General features: G+C 44.6%; 1 protein-coding gene across 2 annotated transcripts in view; it reads right to left on the bottom strand.

Moving 5' to 3' along the window:
- Positions 1–25,536, bottom strand: part of KCNH1 (potassium voltage-gated channel subfamily H member 1) — a 264,872-nt gene that overhangs the window by 65,736 nt on the left and 173,600 nt on the right. For both annotated transcript variants that reach the window (XM_087828133.1, XM_087828135.1), the window contains exons 8-9: positions 11,146–11,345; positions 5,691–5,943 (exon numbers count right to left, since the gene is read on the bottom strand). In XM_087828133.1, the coding sequence (XP_087684259.1) occupies positions 5,691–5,943; positions 11,146–11,345 (453 nt within the window). The remainder of the gene's footprint in view (positions 1–5,690; positions 5,944–11,145; positions 11,346–25,536) is intronic.

Below are 25,536 nucleotides of genomic sequence, written 5' to 3'. Positions count from 1 at the left end.
TAGACCCTGTCTATTAAACATTCCTACTGGTCCCAACAAGCCCAGTCAACTTCTACCTCCTCCATGAACATCTCCTTGTTTACTCCAGGAAGTCTATAGAAAGAGGAACCTGTGTCACTTATTGTCCCTAATCATGCATTTATCTCCCCAAATGGGACAGAACATTCATCCAAGACACGGATTTTCTCTATATCCCTCCCAGACTCAAAGAGGCTAACACCTTGTTAAGCTGTGATAGTTGCTAAATAAATAGATGTTACATTAACATCCAAGCAAGGTCAATGGATCCAAAGTAACTACTTAAAGCAAAGATGAGCGTGTCTTCCAAATTAGGGGAAAAAAGACGCCAACTGTGTAAAAGCATTTACACATTGATGTGTCCATTTAAGGAGAGTTTATTTATTTATTTTTTAAATATATCCTTATTGATTTCAGAGAGAGGAAAGGAGAGGGAGAGATAGAAACATCCATGATGAGAGAGTCACTGATCGGCCGCCTCCTGCAAGCCCCCGACTGGGGATCGAGCCTGCAACCCGGGCACATGCCCTGACCAGGAATCGAACCCTGATTGCCTGGATCCTAGGTCGATGCTCAACCGCTGAGTCACACCCAGCCAGGCAAGGAGAGTTTAAATCCTAGTCCAGTAGTGACAGGACTGCAAGCAGAACACGAACTCAGATGATCTGATGAGCCGGGTCTGCCCGCCGGCCTTCCTCGTGGCTGCTCCCCTTCCTTGGGCTCTGGCCCAGCCACAGGGAGATAAGAGCTTCCTCCATTTGAGAGCCATGCCCAGGTCTGTTCCAGAAAGACGCTTCAGACTCAACAGACTAAACCATCATCTTTACCCCTCCTCCCCTCCGTCTCTTCTTTCTCCCCTGGCTCTGTTGCCTATTTAGTCGCTGCCAGAAACGATTCCCTCTCTTCATCTCCCACATCCTGGAGGTTCTCCCTCCTCTGATATCTCTGGACCGCTTTTCTTCCCCATCTCCCTCCCACCTCACCTGGGCCCTCCTCATGTCCCACCTGAGCCTGCTAGCTAGCCTCCATGCCTCTGTATTTGTGGGACCAGATCCGCATGTCACTCTCATGTTTAAAACTTTCTCTGGACCCCTCATCCCATAAGAGAAAGTCCAGACCCTCATTCTGGACCACGAGGCCTTTCACAGACTGCCTTTCAATTCAATTCAGCAAACAGCCGATGGTGCCTTCCAGGTGCTGGGACCAAACCAGAGATAGGAAATCAAAGGATCTCAGCTCACAGGAGAGACAGAGGAGTGAACACGTGATTGATGCAGTGTGATGGGCTTGGTAGAATCCCAGGAAGCCTTGGACTCAACCAGTTCGTGGTGACTCCTGCAGGGAATTCATGCAGAGCCAGGGCTACAGGTACATCTCCAGCGCAGGTCCGGGGCTCTTTGCATTACTCAAGGCAGCCTGGCCAAAATGACCTTAGTCTTATGCAATAGAATGAAACAAAACTAAAAGACCCAAGACGATCCATGATTAAGATATGAATTAAGCATTAAAATACAAAACCCGTAAAAGTTACTACAGAGACACTAAATCACAGTGAAACAAGATCGTTTAAATAAAATGGAAACACAGGGAGATGGACCACACTCAAGCACAGCCCTGATGAAAGCCTGTGACTCATCCACTATGGTCAAGTAACACAAAACAGATAACAAGTTACTTGCAAATGCTAATAGTACTCCTTGGACAGGGGCAAACATGGATATCTGTGCTTTTTTATTCTGATATCTATGAAAAACTAGAAGAAAATTATTTTTTAAAAATATCATTAAAAAATGCACATGCTGAAGTCTTAAGTGTATTTTAAAGAACCAAGAAACTAAATTTGAGAAGACATTAAGTGACTTGTAAGACAATACCAAAAGGAGATTTGGGAACGTGTCATCTCAAAATTAAGGCAAAGAACATCAGAGGAAACGAAGATCATAAGAGATTATCTAGTATATTCTGTTTTCAGGACACAGCATGGCCTTCAATCCAAGATATAGTCCATGTTTGTGGGACGATGATTTTAAACTGCAGACTGTGAGCAGGTCAATAAATCAATTTAGTGGGTCATGGCAGTCAATTTCTTCTTAAGTGAAAGGTAATAGAATTTAATAGAAAATGCCAGGTGCATCAGAGGGAAGAGGGGGTGGGGGCTTGGTGGAGGTGGGCAAATGGGGGGGAAATGGGGACATCTGTAATACTGTCTACAATAAAAATAAAATTATATGAAAGATAATACTGAGTTTTATGTACAATGGTGTGTGCACGTATTTAGCAGTTCATGATGTAATAAACATTTCCTATGGTGAGTTGCAGTCAAAATTTGAAAAACACTCTTAGAACACTTTTATTAGAAGGAGTTCTTTTTAAACACATACTAAACAGGCTCAGTTATGAATAGTGACCTTTCTCCTCATTTTTGGAGCCTGTGCTAAAATTAAACAGAGATTGGGGGTGGAATATCAGAACTGAAAGGAGGCAACAATTAGCAGAATGTAAATGAGTGAACTGATAACAAGAGGCTAGAGACCGAACAGATGAGAAAAATGAGCTCTGGACCTTTTTTAAAGACTCCTTGTGATAACTAAAGATGACCTGGCTATTTCTCTTCCTCACTGGAGCACCAGAGACACAGTAGCTGCTCAATAATTACTTATCCAAAGCCCCTCTAGAAGCACCTGCATTCTCTCGGTGATAACACTTATCAAGCAGTGTGATTGTTGCTTTTTAAAATAACAATCAGTCTCCTTCACGGAAACTCCTTGAAGGCTGGGCGAATGTTTGGTCCACAGCTGCATCCCTACCCCCATGACAGTGTCTGGCAAGTGTTCAATAAATGTTGGCTGGATTGAACTGAAGGGCATCGAAGGGCAATAAAGATCTAGCTCTCATATCCATCTGATGCTTGGACCCCTTTTGCAAGTCAAAATGATTTCAATTTACTGAGCAAAATATATTCTAATTAGAAAAAAACAGCTCTAAACTTAAGTTTCCACAGAGCAAATAGCTTAGAATCCCTTATGTGTCTTGGCCCAGAGGTCAGTTTGACTCAAAGAAGTTGTATTGCCCTTTTATAGAATCAGGGCTTCTTGGAATGTCCTGGCTCCTGGGGACACACGGAAGATGTTTTTTCCAGTCTGGACAGCTTGAGGGCAACAACCAGTTTGAACCCGTAGCTGCTGAGCTATCTCAAGAGGTCCCATCCACACTGCTAACGGGAGCAGGCAGGGTGCTCAGGAAGGGCCGAGGCGGAGGCTGGATTTAGAGAAGCAGTCAATTGACCAAGTAGATCAACACTCATCAAGCCCCAGTACTTCCCCATAAGCAGCCCAGGCTGAGGGGAATGGGACATGGCTTGGACGTGGTCTTTTGCCTTCCTTGCTCCTCTGCGGCTCTGTCATACGTTCATGCCTAGGTGTTCATCCCCAACTCCTAAGAGTGCGGCTGTTTAGGGTACATCAGTGAGGGTGCCCTGAGCATGAGCACATAGGGCGGACAGTATTCCCTGGAAAGGCATGTGGTGAGTTACCCGTGGGGGGATGGGTGAAAGATGCCCTACACCAAAGCACCAATTCAAATTCAAAGGGGACCCTACTGGACACTAGGTACTCTTCTTCTCGGGCAAACACCCCGGTTGCTGTTACCAATGGAAAGTCCCCTTTATCAAGGACACTAAGTGATGGCAGGGATAAGTGTCATTTCCCTGCAGCTACAGTAAAGCAACAGCTGTACAGCTCATGGGTTCTGTTCCTTACACACAGTCACATCTCCCGTCTGTGTGGATGAGAAAGGCAAGGACCAGAATAACCCTATCTGTAGAGTTCAGTGGACGCCAGGAGTCCAGAACACTTATTTCAGCAGACGGTGTCAGCCTCCGCCCCCACCCAGGCTCCATCCCGGTCTCCAGCACGCGCGGAAGGAATAGAAATCGTCCTTGGTTATTAACCTCAGCAGAATGTAACCAAGAGGGCGAGTTCCCTTGGGGCCGGGTGGCAGGAGGAGGGGTGCATACTCATGCACTGGAAGGTCAAGCAGGAGCAAAGTTTGGGCTTTTTTAAAAACACTATCTACGTCTAGATACTTAGTTTGAATTTCAATTTTAACTTCAGTGTAACTTAATATCTCCCTGTCTCAGATTCCTAAAACATCATATGTAAAAGATAAAAATATACGTCTACAGTGTTTAGCAGCATCTGGCAACTTAATGGACCAGCAAACTACACAAATTATCATTAGGATTGAGTTATTGCAAAATGGATTGACAGAGGTTTTGGAGTTAGAGGGACTCCAGGATGCTGGCTACGTGGGCCTCATCAGCTGCGAGGTCTTGGGAGAGTTTCCTAACCTCTCTGAGCTTTCATTGTCTCATATACAAAATGGGGATCATACAATCACTTCATAGGGATACACTCAAGATTCATTGAGAATCTGTAGGTGAAATGCCTGGTGCAGAATAGATGACCAGCTCTTATTATGATGTCCTGCCCACTCAAAGAGTAGACACGCCCCAGGCAAGAGCTGCTCTGTAGCTCCCTCCGGCAATCTGATGAATCTCTCAAAGGCGACTGATGTTCAACATGCAAAATAACAACGTGTCCCTCACCCCTGGTCTTCTCTCACATTCCCTGCAACAGTGTATATCAGTCCTGGCTGGTTTTGCTCAGTGGTTAGAGCGTTGGCCAGAGCACTGAAGGGTCCTGGGTTTGATTCCAACCAAGGGCATATACCTCAGTTGCACTCAATCCCCTGCCCCGGTCGGGGCATGTGCAGGAGGCAATCAATCGATGTGTCTCTCTCACATCGATGTTTCTCTCTCTCTCCCTTCCATTCTCTCTGAAAAGCAATGGAAAAAATATCCTCAAGTGAGGATTAGAAAAAAACAAAAGAACAGGGTATAAGAGCAGAGCAGCTTCCCTGTTACCCTTGTGAGAAACCCCACCTTCCTCACTGACTCCTCTCCCCTGACAGTAGATCCTTCAACAAGTCCTGTTGAGTCTACTTTTAAAATACGTCACTTCATTTGCTTCTCTGATTTGCTCACCCCCAATTTGCCTCCTAGATAACGTGTCTCCAGCCTCACCTACCCATCCCAGCCTTGTCCCTTCGATCCACTCTCCAAGCTGCAACTACAGCCACTTATCTAAAAGCATAAATCTGACTGAGCCTATCCCCTGCTTTAAAATAGTCTTTGGCACACACAGTTCTTCAAATGAATCTTGTTCTCTCTCTGCAGGGGTTTCACACATGGTCCCCCCTTTGCTTAGAATACTCCTGTGTCCCTTCTCTTCTCCATGTTAACTCACTCTCAACCTTTATTTTTTAGCTTAGGCACGTCATTTCTTCCAAGGAGCCCTCTCCACACTCGAATACTGGGTTAGATGCCCCTTCCACTCTATGCAAATGTTTGCTTATTTGTTCAGCTTCCCCTAGTAGACTGGGCGTCTCTAGGGTATAAACCCATTTTTGTCATTGCAATACCCCAAGTGCCTCGGACTGGGACTGCCAAGAACGAGGCACTCAAATATTTGTTTGTTGGATAGATGCATAGATGCTAAACGAACAGTTGGCCCTGCCCTGCGGTGCAATCTCTGATTGAAGGCCGCAGTGGTGTTGAGCTGCCCAGTAGTTAAGCAGCAGAGTTTCCTTCCAGCCAAGGGAACATCACCTACCTAGGATGGCCACCACCTCATCATCCTGAATCACCTCCAGGGAGCCGGAGACCACGAAGCAGAGGCTGTCCACGCTCTCTCCAGCGTGGTAGATGAGGTCCCCCGGGGCACAGTGCACCGTCTGGAACTCCATGGCCAGGGCCCGCAGGCAGCCGTCGCTGGCCAGCCGGAAAGCAGGGTGCTCCTTGAACACCTTGCGGTTCAGGTGCACGCAGATGTCGGCTCTCATGTCCTTGGGGCAGATCTGCAGGACCTGGCCGGGCACGGGAAGGGAAGAAACAGTGTCAGGGTCCTCTTCATCCTGGCCTCCAGCCCACTGCCCCACAACACCTGGGGGCAGAAGCCACCCCCACTAGGCTAGACTGCAAGCAAGGCGCTGGTGGACACGACAGTCACAGTGCCATCCTCATGGTGTTTACTCTCTTTGGGAGGCTGTGAACACGAAAATCTGTGTTCGGTGCTCAGAAGAGGGTCCCGATAGTAGGAGGGCTGGAAGCATGTGGAACTCTTTTTTTTTTTTTAATTTATCTTTATTGTTGAAAGTATTACAGATGTCTCCCCCATTTCCCTCCAATGATCCCCTCCTAATGTGGGACTCTTTAGGTAGCTGGGGAAGGCCTCTCTGAGAAGGTGACATTTATGCCTACACCTTCATAATGTGTCAGAGGGAGCCGTGTGAAGGAAGAACATTCCAGAATAATAACAAAGGCTGTGAAGAGACCTGAGCAATAGCCAATGTGAATGAGGGGAAAAGGGTAGGAGATAAGTTTCAGGAGGTCACCAAGCAGGAGGGCATGTAGAGACGTTTTGGTATGAAAAGCCTTTGATTTATCCTGAGTGTGATGGGGACACATTGGAGGACATTAAGCCGGGAAGTGACAGGACCTGACCGATATTTTAGAGGGTCATTGCAGCTACAGAGTGGAGTTAGAGGGTCCTGACTTTGGAGAGCGAGAATGGAGCCAAGGAATCAAGTTGAGGAAGGTTCGCTAGACTGAGGGACTTGGGCCCTCCTCCCACCTCCTCTGTATGGAAACCAACACCAGTACGGTTCCAGAAGAGACCACAAGACAATTAAAACTCCCCCTCCTGCTGGGAAGGTGGTGCCTCACTCTATCCGCCTGTACTCTGCCCAGAACCACATCTTAAAATACAAGCCTAGCCCCCGAGACCGCTTGGGGAGACTCACTCCTTATCTGAGTGTGTGCTTCCACTTTAATAAAACCTCTGTGCTTTACTGAATCTTTCTGTCTCGTTCCTGAATTCTTTCTTGCATGGAGACAAGAACCTAGACGCTGCCGCTGGGCTGAGGCCTCCCTTGGCTTCCCTGTGAGCCTCAGACATCAAAGTCAGGTCACTCCTGCAGGTGTCCAGGTGAGTGCTTAAGGGAATTGGGCTGGAATGTTGGCAGTGGAGCCAGTGAGAAATGATCGTACTCAGAATATATTTTGAAGATAGAGCTGACGTGATCTACAGATGGACGGAATATGGGTGTGATTTAAAGAAAGACAGAGAGTAATATTTACTAAGCACTTACTATGTCCCAGGTATTGCTAAGCACTTTAGAGTGTGTCATTCATTTCATACTTATTTATAGAGCATCTTATTATATGCCAGGAATCTTTCTAGGCTCTGAGAAGGTAGCAGAGAATAAAGTAGAAAAAAAATCCCTGCCCTGGCATAACTTGACATCTAGTGGGAGGAGACAAATAATAAACAAAATAAGTAAAATTTAGTAGTAAGTGCTAAAGAGAATAGTAAAGAAGGAAGGGAAAGTCAGGGAGGGGTGTGATGTTACATTTTCGAGTGTTACCTGCATTGGCTAATTTAATCCCCACATAAACCCTAGGAAGTAAGTGCTATTATTGGTCTGGGATGCTAACCACTTTCTGTATTACGTGGCTGCCCCAAACACATGGGCTCGTGATTTGGTTCTCAGCATTTAGGAAATCAAGGCAACATGGTAACTGTAAGAGACCATGTAGGGTTCATCTTACAAGGAAATGACAGTTTTCTCAGCCTTTTCTAGGGGCAGAAATATTTCCTCAGACAAAATTTTTGCAAGAAACCATTGCACAGCCCCTTCCACATTAAGCAACGCAAGAGTCCAAGTGGACTTTTTCAGAGAAATTTGGAGTGTTCCTAAAATAATCCTTTCTCCCATCCTAGCCTATGAACAAAGCTGGGGGCACAAAATCCACCATGCCCAGTGAGGACATTTCTTTCCCATCCCTGCTTCTCTGTCTTAGCAGGAGCCATCTGCCTCTGCGTCTGCAGCTCACCATGGAATCTGGAATCCCTCAGCCTCCTTCAAAACCCAGCTCCAACCTCACCTTGCCCGGGACAGCTTCGCTCAGATCCCACCCCTCTCGGGTGCCCCTGTGATCTGTGCGGAGGCCCTGGAAAGACGGCACCAGTTGAAATCCCACCTCCTTCCTCTCCAAGTGACTTAGCTGCTCTACACTTGGGCGTCTCCTGCAAAACGCACACAGCTACCACTGGCTGATGAAGAGTGAATGAAATGACATCCACCCAGCACACTTCCCGGGACAGTGCCTGGCCCCAGGAAGGGACTCAGTGGATGCCAGTCCCCTCCCTTTGTGTGCCCCTGTGTTCTCGCTCTGGGGCTGCAGGATGCTGAGGCGGTCAGCATGTTCTCCGGGAGAGGGGATGGAGGACTGGCCGAGACGGGAAAACTCAGGCTGCCGGTGCTTGGGCAGAGTGCTGGCTAATGCTTTCCTCTTTAAAGCTCGTTACAACAAGACTTCTGTAGAAATGTGGATTTAATTTGGATCTTCCTCTCTCCAAACAGAACACAAGGGATTGCAGAATGCTACATGTCATGTCAAAACTGTGCCCAGTGGTTTAAAACCAAGATTTAGTCTTTGAAGTCCACCTTTAAATATTTGGTTTCCCCTGGGCTGGACTTTGCTGGCAGAGGCTGTCAGTGAACGAAGCCTTGGCACAGTGACAGAGTTTTATCCCTGGGCATCGTTCCCGGAGCCGCTGGGAAGCACGCGTGCAGAGGAGAGGGAACCTGGAGCAGAGAGGCTGCAGACCGGCTCAGCCATCGGGCACCCCCACCATTCTCCTGTTGGCTCCACACTGGGAGGGGTGGGGGATCCTGAATTCCTGTCTCTGAGAGAGGTCCTGAAATGGGCCACCTTCCCTTCTACTTGGTTCTGAGGAAAGACTATCCCAGCTGGTCCTTGGGGCCTCAAGGGCCACAGGGAGATATCACCACGGAGGCTCCTGGAGCCTCCCCAGACTGGGCAGGACAGGAGCATGGCTGAGAGGACGGGCTTTTGGGGCAGGCAGACCTGGATTCAATTCCTGGCCTTAACACTTAGTAGCCATGCAAACTTGAAGCAACACTTAGCTTTTCCCCCAGACTTCATTTTTGAACTTGAGCTCAGAGGTCTCCTGAGGGCCCCGAGCCGGCACACATGGGCTCGGTGTACGTGGGCTCTCATCTCTGATGTGCTCACGGCACAGGGCAGTGGGTCAGCTGAGGGAGGCTTTGAAGTCCAGAAGGTCAGAGCCCAAAGGGCCTTAGAGGTCGGCCTTAGTGTTAAAAGTCATCTAGCTTCCAGGTGTCACAGACTCAGAAGGACAAGTGACATGCTCAACGTCACTAGCCAAATACTGGTAAACTGAATGAGCCCAGCACTGCCACCCTCCCACCACACACACACACACACACACACACACACCCCTACACATGCCTCGGCTCCCGTGGTCATCACTGACCTCTCTGACCCAGCATGGAGGAGAGGGGACCCATGGAGAGGCTGGGTCCCTGGGACTGGTCCTCTCCACAGAGCGGCCGGCCAGGGAGAGTAGCCGCCCCAGGCCAGGCTGGGCTCTGCAGTGAGCTGCTACAGTGTCCCATCTTCACTCAGATCTGAACCTGGGGCAGATCCCAAAGCCCTGCGGGGACAGGAGGCTACAGGGAGGGGAAGGAAGCGTGAATGCTGACAGTGCTGTCTCCCAGGCAGCGCCCAGCCCAGCCCAGCCCAGCCCAGCCCAGCCCAGCCCTGCATGAGGGCGGTGAAGGGGCTTTTCCCACCAGCAGCTTTGCAAAGGCATCCTGGCCCCTGGGAAAAGGAGACCCAGGGCCGAGATCAACATTCCTTTCTGCTCCGGCAGCTCCCAGGCACCCACAGAACCCACGGCCTTGTTGAGAAAGCAGAGCAAACAACAGGCACAGCTGGGACAGGTGACAGGCAAAGCCGGGGACTAATCCTGCCCGACCGATGTCTTGCTGTCTGAGAAATGCGGGCAACTCTGTTTGCACTTGTCCGTCTTCCCTCCACTACATGTTTTAAATTTAAAAAAAAAGAGTAGCCCTGGCCAGGTGGCTCAGTTGGTTGGAGCATCACCCCGTACACCAAAAGGTTGTGGGTTCGATTCCTGGTTAGGGCACAGACCTGGGTTGTGGTTCGATCCCCGGTCTGGGTGCATACCCGAGGCAACCAATTGATGTTTCTCTCTCACATTGTTTCTCACTCTCTCTGTGTTCCTTCCTCTCCCTCTAAAATCAATAAACACATATCCTCCGGTGAGGACTTTTTTTTTTTTTAAAAGGAGTAATAGTAGGAAAAGCACAAACTTTGAAGTCAGACAAACTAGGTTCACATCCTGGCTTTGCCATCCTTAACTCTGCGACCAGGGGCCGCTAATAAAATTAGCCGGGCCTCTGTGCCCTTACCCCTTTCAAGAAAAAGCAGCAGGGTGGAGCCCGAGTGAAGCGAGGATCCAGAGCCCGCAGGAAGCGTCTGTGCTTAACGCACGTTCACGTCGCGGCAGCTGGTGCCGCAGGGTCACTGTTACGCTGCTGCTGTGATCGTGGCAGATGTTCAGCAAAAACCAAAGTACCGCTCCTTTTAAGTTGGAACCAGTTAAGTTTAGTTCAACTTTCCTTTTAAATGGTCAACTCTCAACCGACTGTTCCAAGGGAGGAAGGCAAATGCTCGGGCGCGGATTTAAATAGAAAGAAGAGTAATAGTAGCAAAAGTGATAGTAGGAATGAAATACCAAAAGTTTCAGTAAACACAGGATCAGTAGCAGTGCTGTGCCATCTTGTGCCATCCTAGCCTGAGGCAAAAAGAAAATCAGTGATACTGACGACCGCACCCTGGGTGGCCTGGATTTTTGTCATCATACGAATTTGGGAAATTCTGCCCTGGACACATAAGACTTCCAGTCCCTCTTCTCTCAAGAAGACACACCCTGCCTTTCCAATTTCTTAAATAATGGCTCTTAATTGCTAGTCTTTGAGCAAGGTTGATCTGGAAGCTGTCAAACTCTCTGGAAGTAGGACCTGGAAACCCAAAACTACCCAGGTGAATTCTGAGGCACAGCCAGGTTGGACAACTCCTGCCCTAGGAGAGCCCCAGGTCCCCCAGGAAAGCTGGCAGACAGGGGGCTTATCTGAGCTCGTTGCCCTCCTCACCTTCTCTGTGTCAATGCCTCTGGACATGGACCAGGTGGACACGATATAATCCATGACGCGCTCACTCAGCCCCTTTGGCACCTGGTAGAGCTTCAGGAAGTCCCGAACGCTGTTGAGCATCTCATGGTACCTGTTGGTGTTGGCGTACATCTGCTGGAAAATGGTTGTCACATTCCCGAAGATGGTGGCATAAAGTAGTGCTAGAGGCAGGAAGGGAAGAAACAACACATGAGTGGTCCCAGAGCCAGGGCCCAAGAATGCTCGCCTTCCCCAGAGCAGGCCAACGGCCGGTGCTTCCTCCTGATTTCCCAGGAGAACCTCACCCCAGGAGCCTCTGGGACTGGACCCCCAAAAAGAGACTCCTAACACCAGACCAGGAGGACAAGGCCAGGGTGGACAGGAGCTGACACGACCGGGGCCAGAGCTATGATTCAGAGAGCAACGGGGGATGGGCCCAGTGGGGCTGCTTCATTTGTAAAGCCCCATAAAGTCTGAGCTATGCCTGAGGCCACCAATCAAATGTGCTCCTATGTGCTCCGTATGAGCCCAAACCCAAACCTATCCGTAAGTGATCTTTATCAAACCCTGCCATGTGCCAACACTATGCTGCCTGCCAGGGACAGGGGGGCAAATGAGACACTCAGTCCCGGCCTTACACAGCGAACAGTGTAGCGGAGGAACAGACCTGGAATGTGTAATCACAAATAAATAAGTAAATAATAGCAAGAGTGCCGAGAGCGATAAAGGATGTTCTCTCTTTGCTTTGAGCTTGTTGTTCAGGTGCATGTTAATACCACAATCCACTTCGCTGTCATGTGACTCCTGGGGGGAAAGTGTGGCTTTGATAAGGTGAGAATAAAATTAGATCCCCTCTGAGATGTAGCAAGAACATGCTCTGTGCTCCCATTGCTCCCCCACGTTAGTGTCACAAAGGAGGGCCTTTATGTCATCACAAAACCCCACCTTCTACCTCTACTTTCCATCTGCCTTTGAATGCTAAACTCAAGTGCCAACACTTCCAGGAAACCTCCCCACCAGGTGACCATGACTCCCAGGCATGCCCACAGAGCTCATATTATACACATGCTTCCCAGGTGCCATGTGCCAAGCACTATGGTACCTGCCAGGGACAGGAGGGCATGCGAGACACTCAGTCCTGGCCCTACACAGCAAACAATAAGCTCAAAGCTCCACCTTCCCGTTCCCAAGCGACCGCTGATGTTTTCTGACACCATAGATTAGCTTGCATTTTCAATGATTTTATATCAAGGGAATCATACAGTATATACTTTTTAGAAACATCTTTATTGAGATATAACTCATATACCATAAATACATCCATTAAGATATGCAAGTCAATGGCTTTTGGTATATTTACAGACTTGCAGAACCATCACTACATCTAAGTTTAGAATATTTTCATCCCCCTCAAAGAAACCCAGTAGCTGTTATCAGTCATTCCCCACCCCCCCATCCCTCACCCCCATCCCTTAGGCAACCAGTTTCCATCTCTATAGATTTGTCTATTCTGGACATTTCAGATAAATTAAATCATACAATATGTTGCCTTCTGTGGCTAGCTTCTTTCATTTAACACAATGATTTCAAGATATATCCTTTTATTGTTATTGATATATCCTATCCATTGTATGGATCTACCACTTTTCACTTTTTCATTTATCAATTCATGGGTATTTGGGTCACTTCCACTTTTTGGCTATTATAAGCAATGCTGTTATAACACTCATGTACAAGTTTTTGTATGAATGTATTTTTATTTCTCTTGGGTATATACCTAGGAATGGAGTTGCTGGGTCATATGGTAACTATGTTTAACATTTTGGGGAACTGCCAAACTGTTTTCCAAAGTAGCTGCACCACTTTGCATTCTCACCAAAGGTGTATAAGGGTTCCCAGTGTCTCCAACACCCTATCAACACTTGTTATTATCTGTTTTTTTAAAATTATTAGTGCCATCCTAATAAGTGCGATCTGTTATCTCACTGTAGTTTTGATTTGCATTTCCCTGATGGCTAAAGATGTTAATTAAGCATCTTTTCATGTGCTTATTGGCCATTCATATATCTTCTTTGGAGAAATGTTCACTCATCTTTTGGGTTGTTTGTCTTTTTATTATTGAATTATAAGTGTTCTTTATATATTCTGGATATAACCCCTTTATCAGATATATGATTTGCAAATATTTTCTCAAATCATGTGGGTTGTTTTTTCACTTTCTTGATGGTATCGTTTGCAGCATAAAAGTTTTTAGTTTTCAAGTAGTCCAATTTATCTATATTTTTTTTGTACTTTTTTGACTGGTTTCCTTCATTCAGCATAATTATTTTAAGATTCATCCATGTTATTGCATGTATCAACAATAGCTCATTCCTCTTTTTAGGAAAGAAAAGTTTTATGTTGAAATAATTATAAATTCACAGGAAGCTGTAAAGATTGAGTACAGCGAGATTCTGTATACTCCTCAGCCCGTTTCCCCATGGCTTAAATCTTACATAACAAGGGTACAATATCAAAACTGGAAGACTTACGTTGCTATAAAGTATGAGTATAATTCTGTGTCATTTTATCACGTGTGTAGATTCATGTAACCAGCACCATGTTCAAAATACAGAACTGTTCTATTGTCACAGAGACCTCCCTTGTGCTACTCACACTCCCCCAGAAATCACAAATCTCTTCTTTTTTATAATAACGTCATTTCAAGAATGTTCTATAAATGGAATCATATAGTATGTGATCTTTTGAGACTGGCTTTTTCTACTTAGCAAAATATCCCTGAGATCCACCTACCGTGCTGCATATATCAATAGTTCATTCCTTTTTACTGATGAATACTATCCCACAGTATGGACAGATCACATAATTTCCTTCAAATAATCTTGCTCAGGCTTAGCTGACAGACTAAAGGAGGGGAAAAAAAAGAGAGAGAGAAAGGCAAGGATAGGAAATCTTCATTTAGTCTGCCTGGCAGTGCTGGGTATGGCTGCCTGAAAAGCCGAGGCCACAAATCCACCTGAAGAGCATTGTAAACAGGATCAGAAAGTGCCGCCAGCTCTGGAAAGGTACTAAGGAGTGGTGTCAATCTGAACAAAAGGAGGCAGATGAAAAGCTGTAGTCAATGCCTGAATAAAGCAGACGCCAGCTCTTCTAAGCTCATAAATGCCCTCATACACACCGAGGGGGCTAAGCACCAGCATCTGGGCCTGGGCAGCTGCCCAGTTCCCAGTCAGCCGGACCCCAACCCAGTAAGCCTGTGCAGCAGCCCTGCCTCAGCTCTGTCTTCTGGTCCGCAATCAACCAGCCGTCACGCAAGAAGAGCAGAGGTGCTTTTCTCAGGACAGCTCCCAGAAAGTTAATTTAATCTTGAATATAAAAAAAAAAAAATAGTTACACCAAATCAATACAGAAAGAATAGCTCTCTTGATAATGATCTGAGAACCAGGAGCAGGTCTGAGACTCTTATGTTCTGGTCGCAGCTAAGCCAGTGACGCCACATCCGTCATTTATGGCCCAGGACTCCCATCCCAGCCTGGTCAGAGGCATTCTGGAAGGTCAAGGGTCCTCAGGGGGGCTTTATTCAATTATTATTACAAGTATGAAATTTTATTATTATTAGAAATGGATAATTCTGCTCTCAATACCCCTACTCTAATTTTATATGAAGTGGGGTTGTGTTTTTCATGTATACATGTTATTTATTGATATCTTATATACAAAGCATTATGCCCTTAAATATGCTCTACCTGGGAGAGCAGATGTGTAAGTCCAGCTATCACCAAATAGGTGTCTGAATGTGATGTGGGAGAAAGGGAGGGAGAGGACAGCAATGTCACTGTCGTGACTGAACCTCAGTGCAGAGGATGCCTTGGATGACTCTAAATGTGGATGAGTTGGTCCTTCAGTTTGGGGAAAGAAGTATGGAGACCTCTCCCAACCCCAAGACAAAATGCTGATTTGGATAAGAGGAGGCTTATTTCCGCCTTTGAGCGGCTTAGAGTTAATATTGTAGCATCTCAGGAGTTCTGGGTGTCATCCAAAGAACAGTAAGAGAGTATTCTCTGGCCCCAAATTGGAAACTGCTGTACAGAATTTGGGGCAAAGTGGCAAAAGTTTGTCTTCCTTTTTAAAATATTGTGTTTGTTTTTGTATACATAACACACACAAAATTTAAAGAGCCAGATGGCCAAGACATTTAAAGACTTCTTATTCCCTTAGGCCCTCTTTCTTTTCACCCAATTTTCTATTCTGCAAAGCACCAACTTCCGTTGTATTGGCTGATTGGTTTGCTACCGATCACCATTTTTTAATACCTTGCTCAAATTGCTATATCCTGATATTTCAGTTGTAGGCATTATCCACTGACCTCTGAGAATTTAGCTTTTTCCCACCTCAACTCCAATCTAACATTCATATCCATACCTTTTCCTATTGCCCCACCCTCCCAATATAATTCTACCATCACATTGGTTAGACAGTTATCTATGTTTACTTTATTATAAACAGATGAGTGCTACTCACAGCTAAGCCATGTACTATATTGTGGTTACTTTTCCTTTTCTGCAATGTTTCCTTTTACTGTAGCTAATAATGGTCTTTGGAGGCTTCTGAAGTGTTGCATTGTCAGCTGTGTGGACGTCTCTGCCTCTGTATCCTGGGAAGTCCCTTCATTTAGTATCAGGTTAGATCCCCATTCTTGCATCCCATGTCTTCCTCCCTCTTGGTTTATCCCTTTTTGTTGGTAGAAGAATCTTCTAACAGCTTTCAGAGGAAGGATATATAGGAGCACAATTTTTGAGACCTAATGTTTACTCCTATGCTCAATTAATAGTTTGGCTGGGTATAGAATTCCAGATTAGAAATTATTTTTTCTCAGAATTTTGGAAGCATCTCTCCATTGTGTTCCATTGCTCCTGAGAAGTCAATAGCATTCAGATCCTTCATCCTTCAAATTGAACCTGGTCTTTTCTTATCTAGAAAGTCTTTTTCAGCAATGATCTAAAAATTCATAAGAATGCGCCTTTTGCTCTGTTTCACTTTTTATCCCTTATGCTAGACTGTCAATAAACCCTTTCAATCTGGAAATTTATGCCCTTCAGGGAAATCCCCCTGGCCCTTCTCCCACCCTTTCTCTAAAATCAATAAACATATCCAAGGGTGAGGAAATAAAAAAAAAAAAATAAGGAAAGAGTGACTTATTTAGAAAAATCCCATTTTCTGAATATAGTCTATAAATTCATTCTTTCCCTTTCTTTGTCTCTTTCCTTCTCTTCACCCTCTCCCCTCCTTCAACTCTGCTCACACACTGGCTACCCTGCCACCCCAGATCGCATAGGGACCAACATGAAAGAGTGAGGCAGTGCATGCCCTTTCCAATCCCTGCTTTTAAACGAGATAGTGCCTGAAATAAGTTATCCATTAAAATTATGCCTTACTGCTACTTATTTTAATGAGACTTAATTTCATTTTCTTTTTGGAGGAAATCACACAGTTCTTTTTCATAAAAATTTCCCTTAAAGTAAAATCAGCAGTCTTATGATCCTTAATTTCCCATTAGCCATATGATTAGGACAAACTTCTCATTAAGTCGGGTAGCTGCACTGGCAAATTTGGGAGGAAGGTCATTAACACACACAACATTGGTACTGAGAGCTCGAAGCAGTCCAGACACACTCTCACTTCCAAGGCATTAATGAGATAGAGCAAGAAGGATCTAAAAAGGGAGAGAAGCTCAGAAGCTGAATATTCTGTTTTCTATGTTAAGAACAGCCCAGCAAATCCTGGTAGGTGAACCCAGTGACCTCTGTACCCATGTATTATCTCCTGATAAGGAAAGAAAGGTGAGATCTTCAAAGTTATACTCTCCTGGGTTCAAATTCCAGTTCGGCCACTTAGAGCTGTGTGGCCAGAAGCAAATTACTTTTTTCCCCTCCGTTTCTGTGAGTTTCACAAAAGGAAAAACACCTGCTCACTTCCCTGGGTTGCTGGGGTAATTGAGATACTGTGTAAAAGTACGTAGACTACTGAGCTGGAACATAGAAACCCTTCATGTTATCTTCTCTCTCAGTTAATTGTCCTGAGTCAATGTCAAGAACACACACATCAGAGAACATTTCATTAAGACAGTAACCTGGGCCCTGGCCAGGTGGCTCAGCTGGTTGGAGTGTCATCTGGTACACCAAGGGGTTGCAGGTTCGATTCCTGGTCATGGCACATGCCTAAGTTGCAGGTTTGATACAGGAGTTGGCGGATCGGTGTTTCTCTCTCACATCAATGTCTCTCCCCTCTCTCTCCCTCTCTCTCTAAAGTTAGTAAAAAAAAAAAAAAAATCCTCAAGTGAGGATAAAAAAAGTAAATAAATAATTAAAAATAAAATTTTAAAAAGACAGTAACCTGGAACACTAGCCTGAATGGTTATGACTGTCTTTTCATTGCACAAATGTACTCAAAATTTATCATTATAGGAAAATATTGGAATCCAGAGAGAGATGTTTTAAACCAAGCTTGTGATGCACAGAGGCCTTCCAAGAAGTCTCTAAATTCCATAAGTGCTAGTGGCTTTGACACATCTGCTGACATACTGACTTAGTGATTCTGAATGAAGTTAGTCATGGATTAGGAAGGTCTGAAGAAGTGTAAACATGGGAGGGGGCATGGCCTGGGAGCCAGAGTTAGTCCTTACTTCACCACATTTTCCCGCACGACTGCGACACCTCTAACGTTACTGCAGTGCTCTCCGTCTTTGCTATGATTATTTAGCCTTTGCTCACTCTAATGTGATAATGAGGATGTTTATATTGGCATGGTAACTGGCAACTAACTTTTTTTTTTTTTAAATATATCTTTGTTGATTTCAGATAGAGGAAGGGAGGGGGGAGAGAGAGAGAGAGAAACATCCATGATGAGAGTCATTGATCGGCTGCCTCCTGCAGGCCCTCGACTGGGGATTGAGCCTGCAACCCGGGCATGTGCCCTGACTGGGACTCAAACCCCGATCTCCTGGATCCTAGGTTGGTGCTCAACCTCTGAGCCATGCCAGCCAGGCTGGCAACTAACTTTTAAAAGTCCCATTTCCTGTGACTTGAAATCCATAGCTATGAAACTTGTTGTCTGGGAAGAAATGGGTAACAATGGGGAGGAAAGGAAGGAAGTATCTCCTCATTGCTATGCCAGGGGGCATGCAAAGAGTGTGCTTTGGAGGTGAAAAGCTGCAATTTGGGATCCTGGTTCCACTACCAACCACAGGAAAATCATGCACCCTCTCCAGTTTCATCATATATAATGAGTTAATGATTACCTCATTGTTTATTTTTAATAAGTGGGGTGATGTATATAAAATGCTTTACACAAAGTCCCTTTCACAGTATCTGGTACATAATAAAAGCTCAATAAATAATAACAATAATTAACAGCAGGATGGTTAAGGACTATCTCCAGGTTCTCAATTCAACAATCATCCACTCAGGTGAGTCAGTCATATGCTAAGCTGGGAAGCAACATGGTATCATGAAAATAACTCGGGCTCTGAAGAGAAGGAACCCTGGATTTGAATTACTGGTCCTGCCTCCGTTTCTTTATTTATGAAAGAGAGAGGACAATCTCCACCTCGGAGGGTTTCTGTGAAGACTCAATGAACTTACATGACAATTGCAACCACAATGCTGGCATGGGGTAGATCTGAAATAAATCTTATTTCTTTCTTGAACGACCCAGTATTAACCTCTCTGCATCAGCCACCCTGATGGTAGTCCCCCGGCCTTGGCTTTGAGTGGATACATCCTACTCTGTGCTTCTCCTTAAATAGAAGACTTTCCGGAGGGCAGAAATCGCAGTGGGTCACTGCAGGGGCATCTTCCCCTGCATTCAGTGGGTGCTCAGTAAGTGCTGCTGAATAACTGTTCTGAGTAGTGTGATGAAATCTCGGGCTATCGGGCTCCAGCCTGCTCAGGATGTGAATCACCCCTTTGTTCAGGGTACCCACACTGTATACACCCTGCTTAGGACCCGTCTTGGTTATCAGATTGACTGTCAGGTTCTCATAGTGCTTGTGTGCAGGAAGCCCTTACTTTACTTAATAATGGTCCCAAAGTCCAAGAGCAGCGATGCTGGCAATTCAGATATGCCAACGAGAAGCTGTAAGATGCTTCCTTTAAGTGAAAAGGCATGTATGTATAGGCAAAAATACAGTATATAGGGTTTGGTACTATTCGTGGTTTCAGGCATCCACTGGGGATGTTAGAACATATCTCCCTTAAATAAGGGGGAACACTGACTATACCTTGATGCATGGGATGTTTGGGTGAAAATGACTACAGCTCAGCTCAATTTCTTGTCAGCACGATGCCCTAATTCTTCCTTAAGCGGAACAGCTATTGCCCTGGGCACAGAAAGTGCCCCCCAAATCAAAGAATATAAAACTCATCCATTCCTGATTATATAACAAGCGAAACTCGAAAATTCTCATTTAATGCCCTGCTAAGAATAGCACAGATTCCTACACCACTCTGAAACTCTGCTGTGTTGGTGAATGTCACTTAACAAGCAAAATTCTTACAGGGGAGACAGAAGGTTATTTTCAGGTACTTCTCATCTGTCGAATAAAACATCAGCTCCCACTCTGTGCTAACGCGTGACCAACGTTGTCTGCGCAACCTCATTTCAACCAGCGCCTTAAGAGCACCACAGATAAAAAGCACAGCAATTTCCACAGGCAATTACTTCTGCAAATGAATCAAGAAGGTCAGATACAGGTTGGAAAGGTCTCCAGATAATTTGCTACTTTCACTTATTTTGTGCTTGCTGAGTTCCTGATTGCAAAGAGACCACCGCTTAGTTACAGGTAAACCTGGCTAGAAGTGGACCAGCTTGCGGGTATACAAACCCAGGTCTTGCTTTACTTCGTCGTGAGAGCCCTAAGTTTTATATTTCTCCAGTATGAGTCATCAAAGAGAATCCAATTAATAAAGTCATTTGAAATAACACATACTTTTTGAAGTCATTTAAACAAGCATGTTAACCTTAACTGGGCTCACTTTCCAATAGTAATTATGTCTCCTCCTAAAGTTCCAAGCTCTTGCAAAGCTCAAACTTCATTGTTTTGCTACATCTCAAAACAAAAACAAAAAAAAGAAAGAAAAGTCTCCGAGAGCACTCCTGTCACCATGGAAACTAACTGGGACATCACAATGACAGCTCAGAGGGCCTATTAAAGAAATACCTCTTCCAATAATAAAACAGAAAGACATTAAAATCACTTTCTCCACTATTGACAGCACCTGACCTCAACATCTGTTGGACTTTTCTCACACACCATCCACCAGTCTCTTAGTTTTCAAAGGCAGAATTGGAGTTTTTAGCTGCTAAGTGACACTCTAGGTCCTAGTGCCTCTCTCCACATTGCCTCCAAAGTAATAATTACCCAGAATGATAGATTCCCCCAGCTTTCTATTACACAAGATGCCAAGAAAATAATAGTGTTGTAAATTGTCACACTGGTCATAGCTTTCCTTCTTTCGTGAGTCAGCAGTCCTAATCCTGACTCTGCTATCTAACAGCTGTAAGGCTATTATGATTATGAATGATAATTACGGAATTAGAAAGAAAACCTGAAGTGAACGATATTACCCAGCTCTATTCATGATGATAAAACTTGGCCTTTCTCATCTTCTTAGAGAAAGAAAGACAATTTCCAGCCTAATACTGATGCCCATAGCTCGCTTGAGGACTGCTTATAAGCCCAGAAATGTCTTCCACCAAACTTTTGATCAGGTAGGAAATAATTCTCTTGTCACTACCCCACCCTGTGAGTCTCCGCTGCCTCCCTCCCACTGAATCTGACACAGCAAAGCAGTCAGAGTTTCGGCCACACTGGCTGAAGGGTTAAACACCAGCTCTGCTAGTTATTCGCTGTGTGACTCCGGGCAAAGCACTGGATCTCTCTGAGCTCCATTTTCCTCATCTCTAAAAATGGGATAATACCATCTGCCTTACAGTAGGATTTCAGTGAAGATTAAGTGTGATGACGGATATAAAGTGCTCCATGCAGTCCATGCTCAGCACATATCAGTTGTGCTATGTTATTATTATTCAAGATCCAACCCAAAACGTAACTCTTCCAGAAGTCCCCCCAAAATCATCACATGTGACTTCCCCACTCTGCTCCCGAGTGTAACGCATGTGAAATTACCAATATTGATGGGCCCTACCTAGCTGGAGCCACCAAGACCATGATTCTCAACCAGGGGGCTTGTTAGACTCACTGAGAGCTGTTTAAAATTTACATTTTTCCGCCCGGCCAGGCGTGGCTCAGCGGTTGAGCATCGACCCAGGATCTAGGAGATCGGGGTTCAGTTCCTGGTCAGGGCACATGTCCGGATTGGGGGCTCGATCCCCAGTCGGGGGTGTGCAGGAGGCAGCTGATCAGTGACTTTCTCATCATTGATGTTTCTATCTCTCTCTCTCCCTCTCCCTTCCTCTCTCTGAAATCAATAAAGATATGTTTAAAATAAAATAAAATTTACAATTTCCTAGGTTTAGTTATACCCGGGTGAGAAGGTGAACAAGTCGACTTCGAAGAACTTCCCAAGATTCGTACCGGCACCATTGCCTCATCACCATCCGCGAGCCTCTCAATTAGTCTGCAAGTAACCACTGGATCTCTGGTTTTGGAAAAGTCTGGTTATGTTCAACTATTTTTAAAATGTTTAAGGAAAGGAGTGTGATGTCTTTACGAAACTGATTATAAAACAACTGATTATCATTAAGTACTTCGCCAGGAAGTACTTAATGATAATTGGGTACTGATGATTAAAAAAATAAAAGAGAGAGAGTAGGTAATTAAAGAAATTAGTAACTAAGTTAATGTATGAACAGTTTCCCAGTTGAGAAGAAATAATCATAGGCTAAATTCATATTTTTTAGAGACTAGGAAAATATGGCAGTCTTTATTTTTTTTATTTTTTCTCCCTTGAAAGAGGAAAGATTAACAATATATATAGAAAAAGGTAATTTTAGGTCTTGAAATTAGCACTGTCATTATTTTTCACGAAGAGAGACGACTAAGGAGGGCTGGCCAAGTGTCAGGAGGAAGAATCGGAACCTTCACCAGGGTCTGAACAGCCAAGCCTTGAGCGTCTGCCATGAAACCTAGGACAGGCCACGGCCCTGGGCCTCCTGCCCTTGAATCACTAGGGCTGCAAGGCTTTCAAGGCTACCCTGGAGGTACAGAGAAAAATAAAAATTGAACTAAGGGGTGTCAGATACGTTGAGTTTAGGAAGAAAAACAAAAGATTCAACTTGTATTTAGCTATTGGATAACATATTTTACATACCTTAATAGATTTGTCAAAAAAAATAGCAGACAGAAATAATGGAGTCTACTCTTCTATTGATGGTGTTGCAGTTAACAGAAAAGCCCCGAGTGGTGAATCTCTCCAGGTTTCTGAGTTTCGCCACAGCACCACCACTGAACGTGGTGGTAGCTCTCAGGGACTGTTCATTTTCTCCACTCCATCCCTGCTGCTGTGTCTAGTGTTCAGAACAATTCTTTCTTAAAGGTCCATATTTCAGTCTCTTCCCAAGCCCCTGTCCTCTCTTCAGTCCCTCCCAAGCCACCTCAAATCCTGCCTCTACACTGTGGTCGCTATCACCCAAACACTCCTTTGATCATATCATTCCCAGTTCCACTTCAGAGGTCCCCACTGAACTCAGCACCCACCCCGCACTAAAGGACATGCAAGCTCCTTTCGGATGGGGTGAGGGGTATATTCTTTCACCTCTGCTGCTCCTCAGTGCCTGGCACAGGGTAAGCTCAACACAGTACATTGTTGATGAACTGAATTTCACTGTAATAACCCAGTGATTTCTTGTGTGCCGTGTCCCTGTGAGCTGCTCTTGGACAGGCCCAGTTCTGCTGACTGTGCCCCTGGTAACTTCTGACCACCTGAAACACTACAGTACTGTGAGAATGGGCACCAGGCAGCCACTTGCTTGAGGAGAGTGAAATGATTTTGTAACTAGTAACACACATGAATAGCTGACTGAGTGAAAAGGAGAGAAAAAATCAACCCAAATTTGAAAGTCAATGGGCCAGTGGATTTTCCCACAAAAGAGAACTGATTCTCAGTTGTATATAAAACTGTTTCTAAAATAAGCAGATCACTGGGATGCTCCCAGAGCCTTCCCAGAATGAAGACTTCCACCCAAAAGTAGCCAGCGGAGCTCAGCTGTGACTGCTTCCCCCGAGGACCACGCTGCATTGAGAAAAGTCCCAACTACAACGTGCACTCTCCCTGTATCTTCCTCCAGCACATCTTAATCCAGCCATGTCTTTTTCTTGCTAAAACCCTCCAAACTCTCTCTCACTAGAGAACAGAGTCCAAAAAACACCTTAATAAAAATAGCCAATATTTGACTGCTTTCTTTGTGCCAAGCACTACACCAAGTGTTTTAGAGAGATTATTTCATTAAACCCTCACAGACTACATAATTGGCACTGTTATTAACTCTATTTAAATATCTAAAAATGGAGATAGAGAGAGCTTACGTAACTTGCCCCGAGCACACAGGAACCAAGTGACAGAACCAAGACTCGAACCAGGCAGTCTGAGGCCTGAGCACTTTCTCACTGCATGGGCCCTTGCCTACCCAGCCAGTCTGATCCCTCGCACCTCTCCTCTGTCTCCTGCCCTCACTGATGTCCATCTGAGCATTGTACAGTCTTCTGAATGTGCCCAGTTCTCTCACTCCGGATCCTGAGTCTTTGTTCCCACCATGTCTATTATTTCAGTGACTGTGATTCCGTTAAATTTGGGTTTCAAATGTGGGTGTTGGGATTCCTTTTCACTCTTAAAAGATTGGGGACCACAAACAGCTTTTGTTTATGTGGATTATATCTATTGCTATTCACCATATTAGAAATTAAATCGAAGAATTTAAAATACTTATTTATCCACTTACAAATAGTAATAAACTCATTATAGGTTAACAAATAACATATTTTATGAAAATAGAAATATTGTGCAAAATATAAAAATATTAGTAAAAAGAGTGTTATTGCTTTACATTTTTCCAAATGCTTTAAATGTCTGGCTTAACAGATGACAGCTAGATTTTTATGCGTGCTTCTGCACTCAATCTGAAGTGATGTTCTTGGCTGAATAAGGTGAAGAAAATCCAGTCTCACACAGATGGGTAGTTATAAAAGGGAGGAATATTTTAAGAGCCTTTTCAGATAACAAAGGAAATTCTTCTTTGATACTGTCCAAAAATTCAACAAGTGGTAGCTTCTTCGAGTTTAATGTAGAATCTGAAGCCATTTCAATGAACTTTTCACCCTCTGTTCTACTAATTCATTGGTCTATCTTTCACTTTGAACAGATCATGCATTGATCAATGTTTTGTAACATTGTGCATTGATCATTGGGAAAAAATATGCTCATTGAGCTATGCAGCTCTTCCACAAGTTAACATATTTCATTAAACTATCAAAAACCCCTGTTCAGTAATATCACTATCAATTGCATTGAACTGTCTTTGGTACTGAAAACTGTCAAACTCATGGTGGCAGATACCAGTTTTTCATAATTCAAATGTTTGCTTGAAAGCTTTGATTTTATAATTGGCAACAAATCTTGTCAGTTGTTTTCCCCAGAGTGAGGGGCTCACTTCATTGGTTTTCAAGAAAACATCTGCCAAATCCCCAGTGTGGCTGATCGTAGTTTGTCAGCTGTTCTCTTTAATAAAAATTGTACTGAAATCAGCATGGAAGAAAACAGCAGCTATTTCAGCTTACAGTTCCACTGTACCAGTGCCTTCCCTCGAAACCATCACCCTATTTCAGGGCCCAGCAGTGCTTTATGCATTCTTCTCATTTCGTCATGCAGAATATTAAAATTACACTCGAGGGTCGAGATTGAATAAATTTAATTATTCGTATTGCTTTGTCAAGGGCATTCGTAAGTGAAACTGCATTCTTATTTTTTTTCAACGAGTGTGTGGTGGTGATACCTACGAGGGAAAGGAATACAGTTTGGACGCCTTAATTCATGCTAGGGTGCCTGCTGTTTTACACAATGTTGTTTTTAAACCCTCGGTGCACAGATCAACACGACAAAACAGACAAATAATGCCTTAGCATTATTATGTAAATAGTTTTAACTTCACAAATTTCCTGGAAAGGTCTTGAGGACCCCCATGGACACACACACAGGTCATACTTTGAGAACTGCTGCTCTATACGCCTCTTTACAGCCGACTCAAATGCTATTCCCTGAGGAATTGTACCACCTCCCCTCCTTCTGAGATATCACTGTAAACTGTACGAACTTCTGGCATAGTACCTAAAACATTTCATTCCAGATAGTTAATTATGTT

Source organism: Miniopterus natalensis, chromosome 19 (assembly GCF_054644295.1).
Source record: "Miniopterus natalensis isolate mMinNat1 chromosome 19, mMinNat1.hap1, whole genome shotgun sequence".
In the NCBI taxonomy this organism is placed as follows: Eukaryota; Metazoa; Chordata; class Mammalia; order Chiroptera; family Miniopteridae; genus Miniopterus; species Miniopterus natalensis.
Note: the sequence above shows the minus strand (reverse complement) of the source record. Positions and strands in the feature narration are given on the sequence as shown.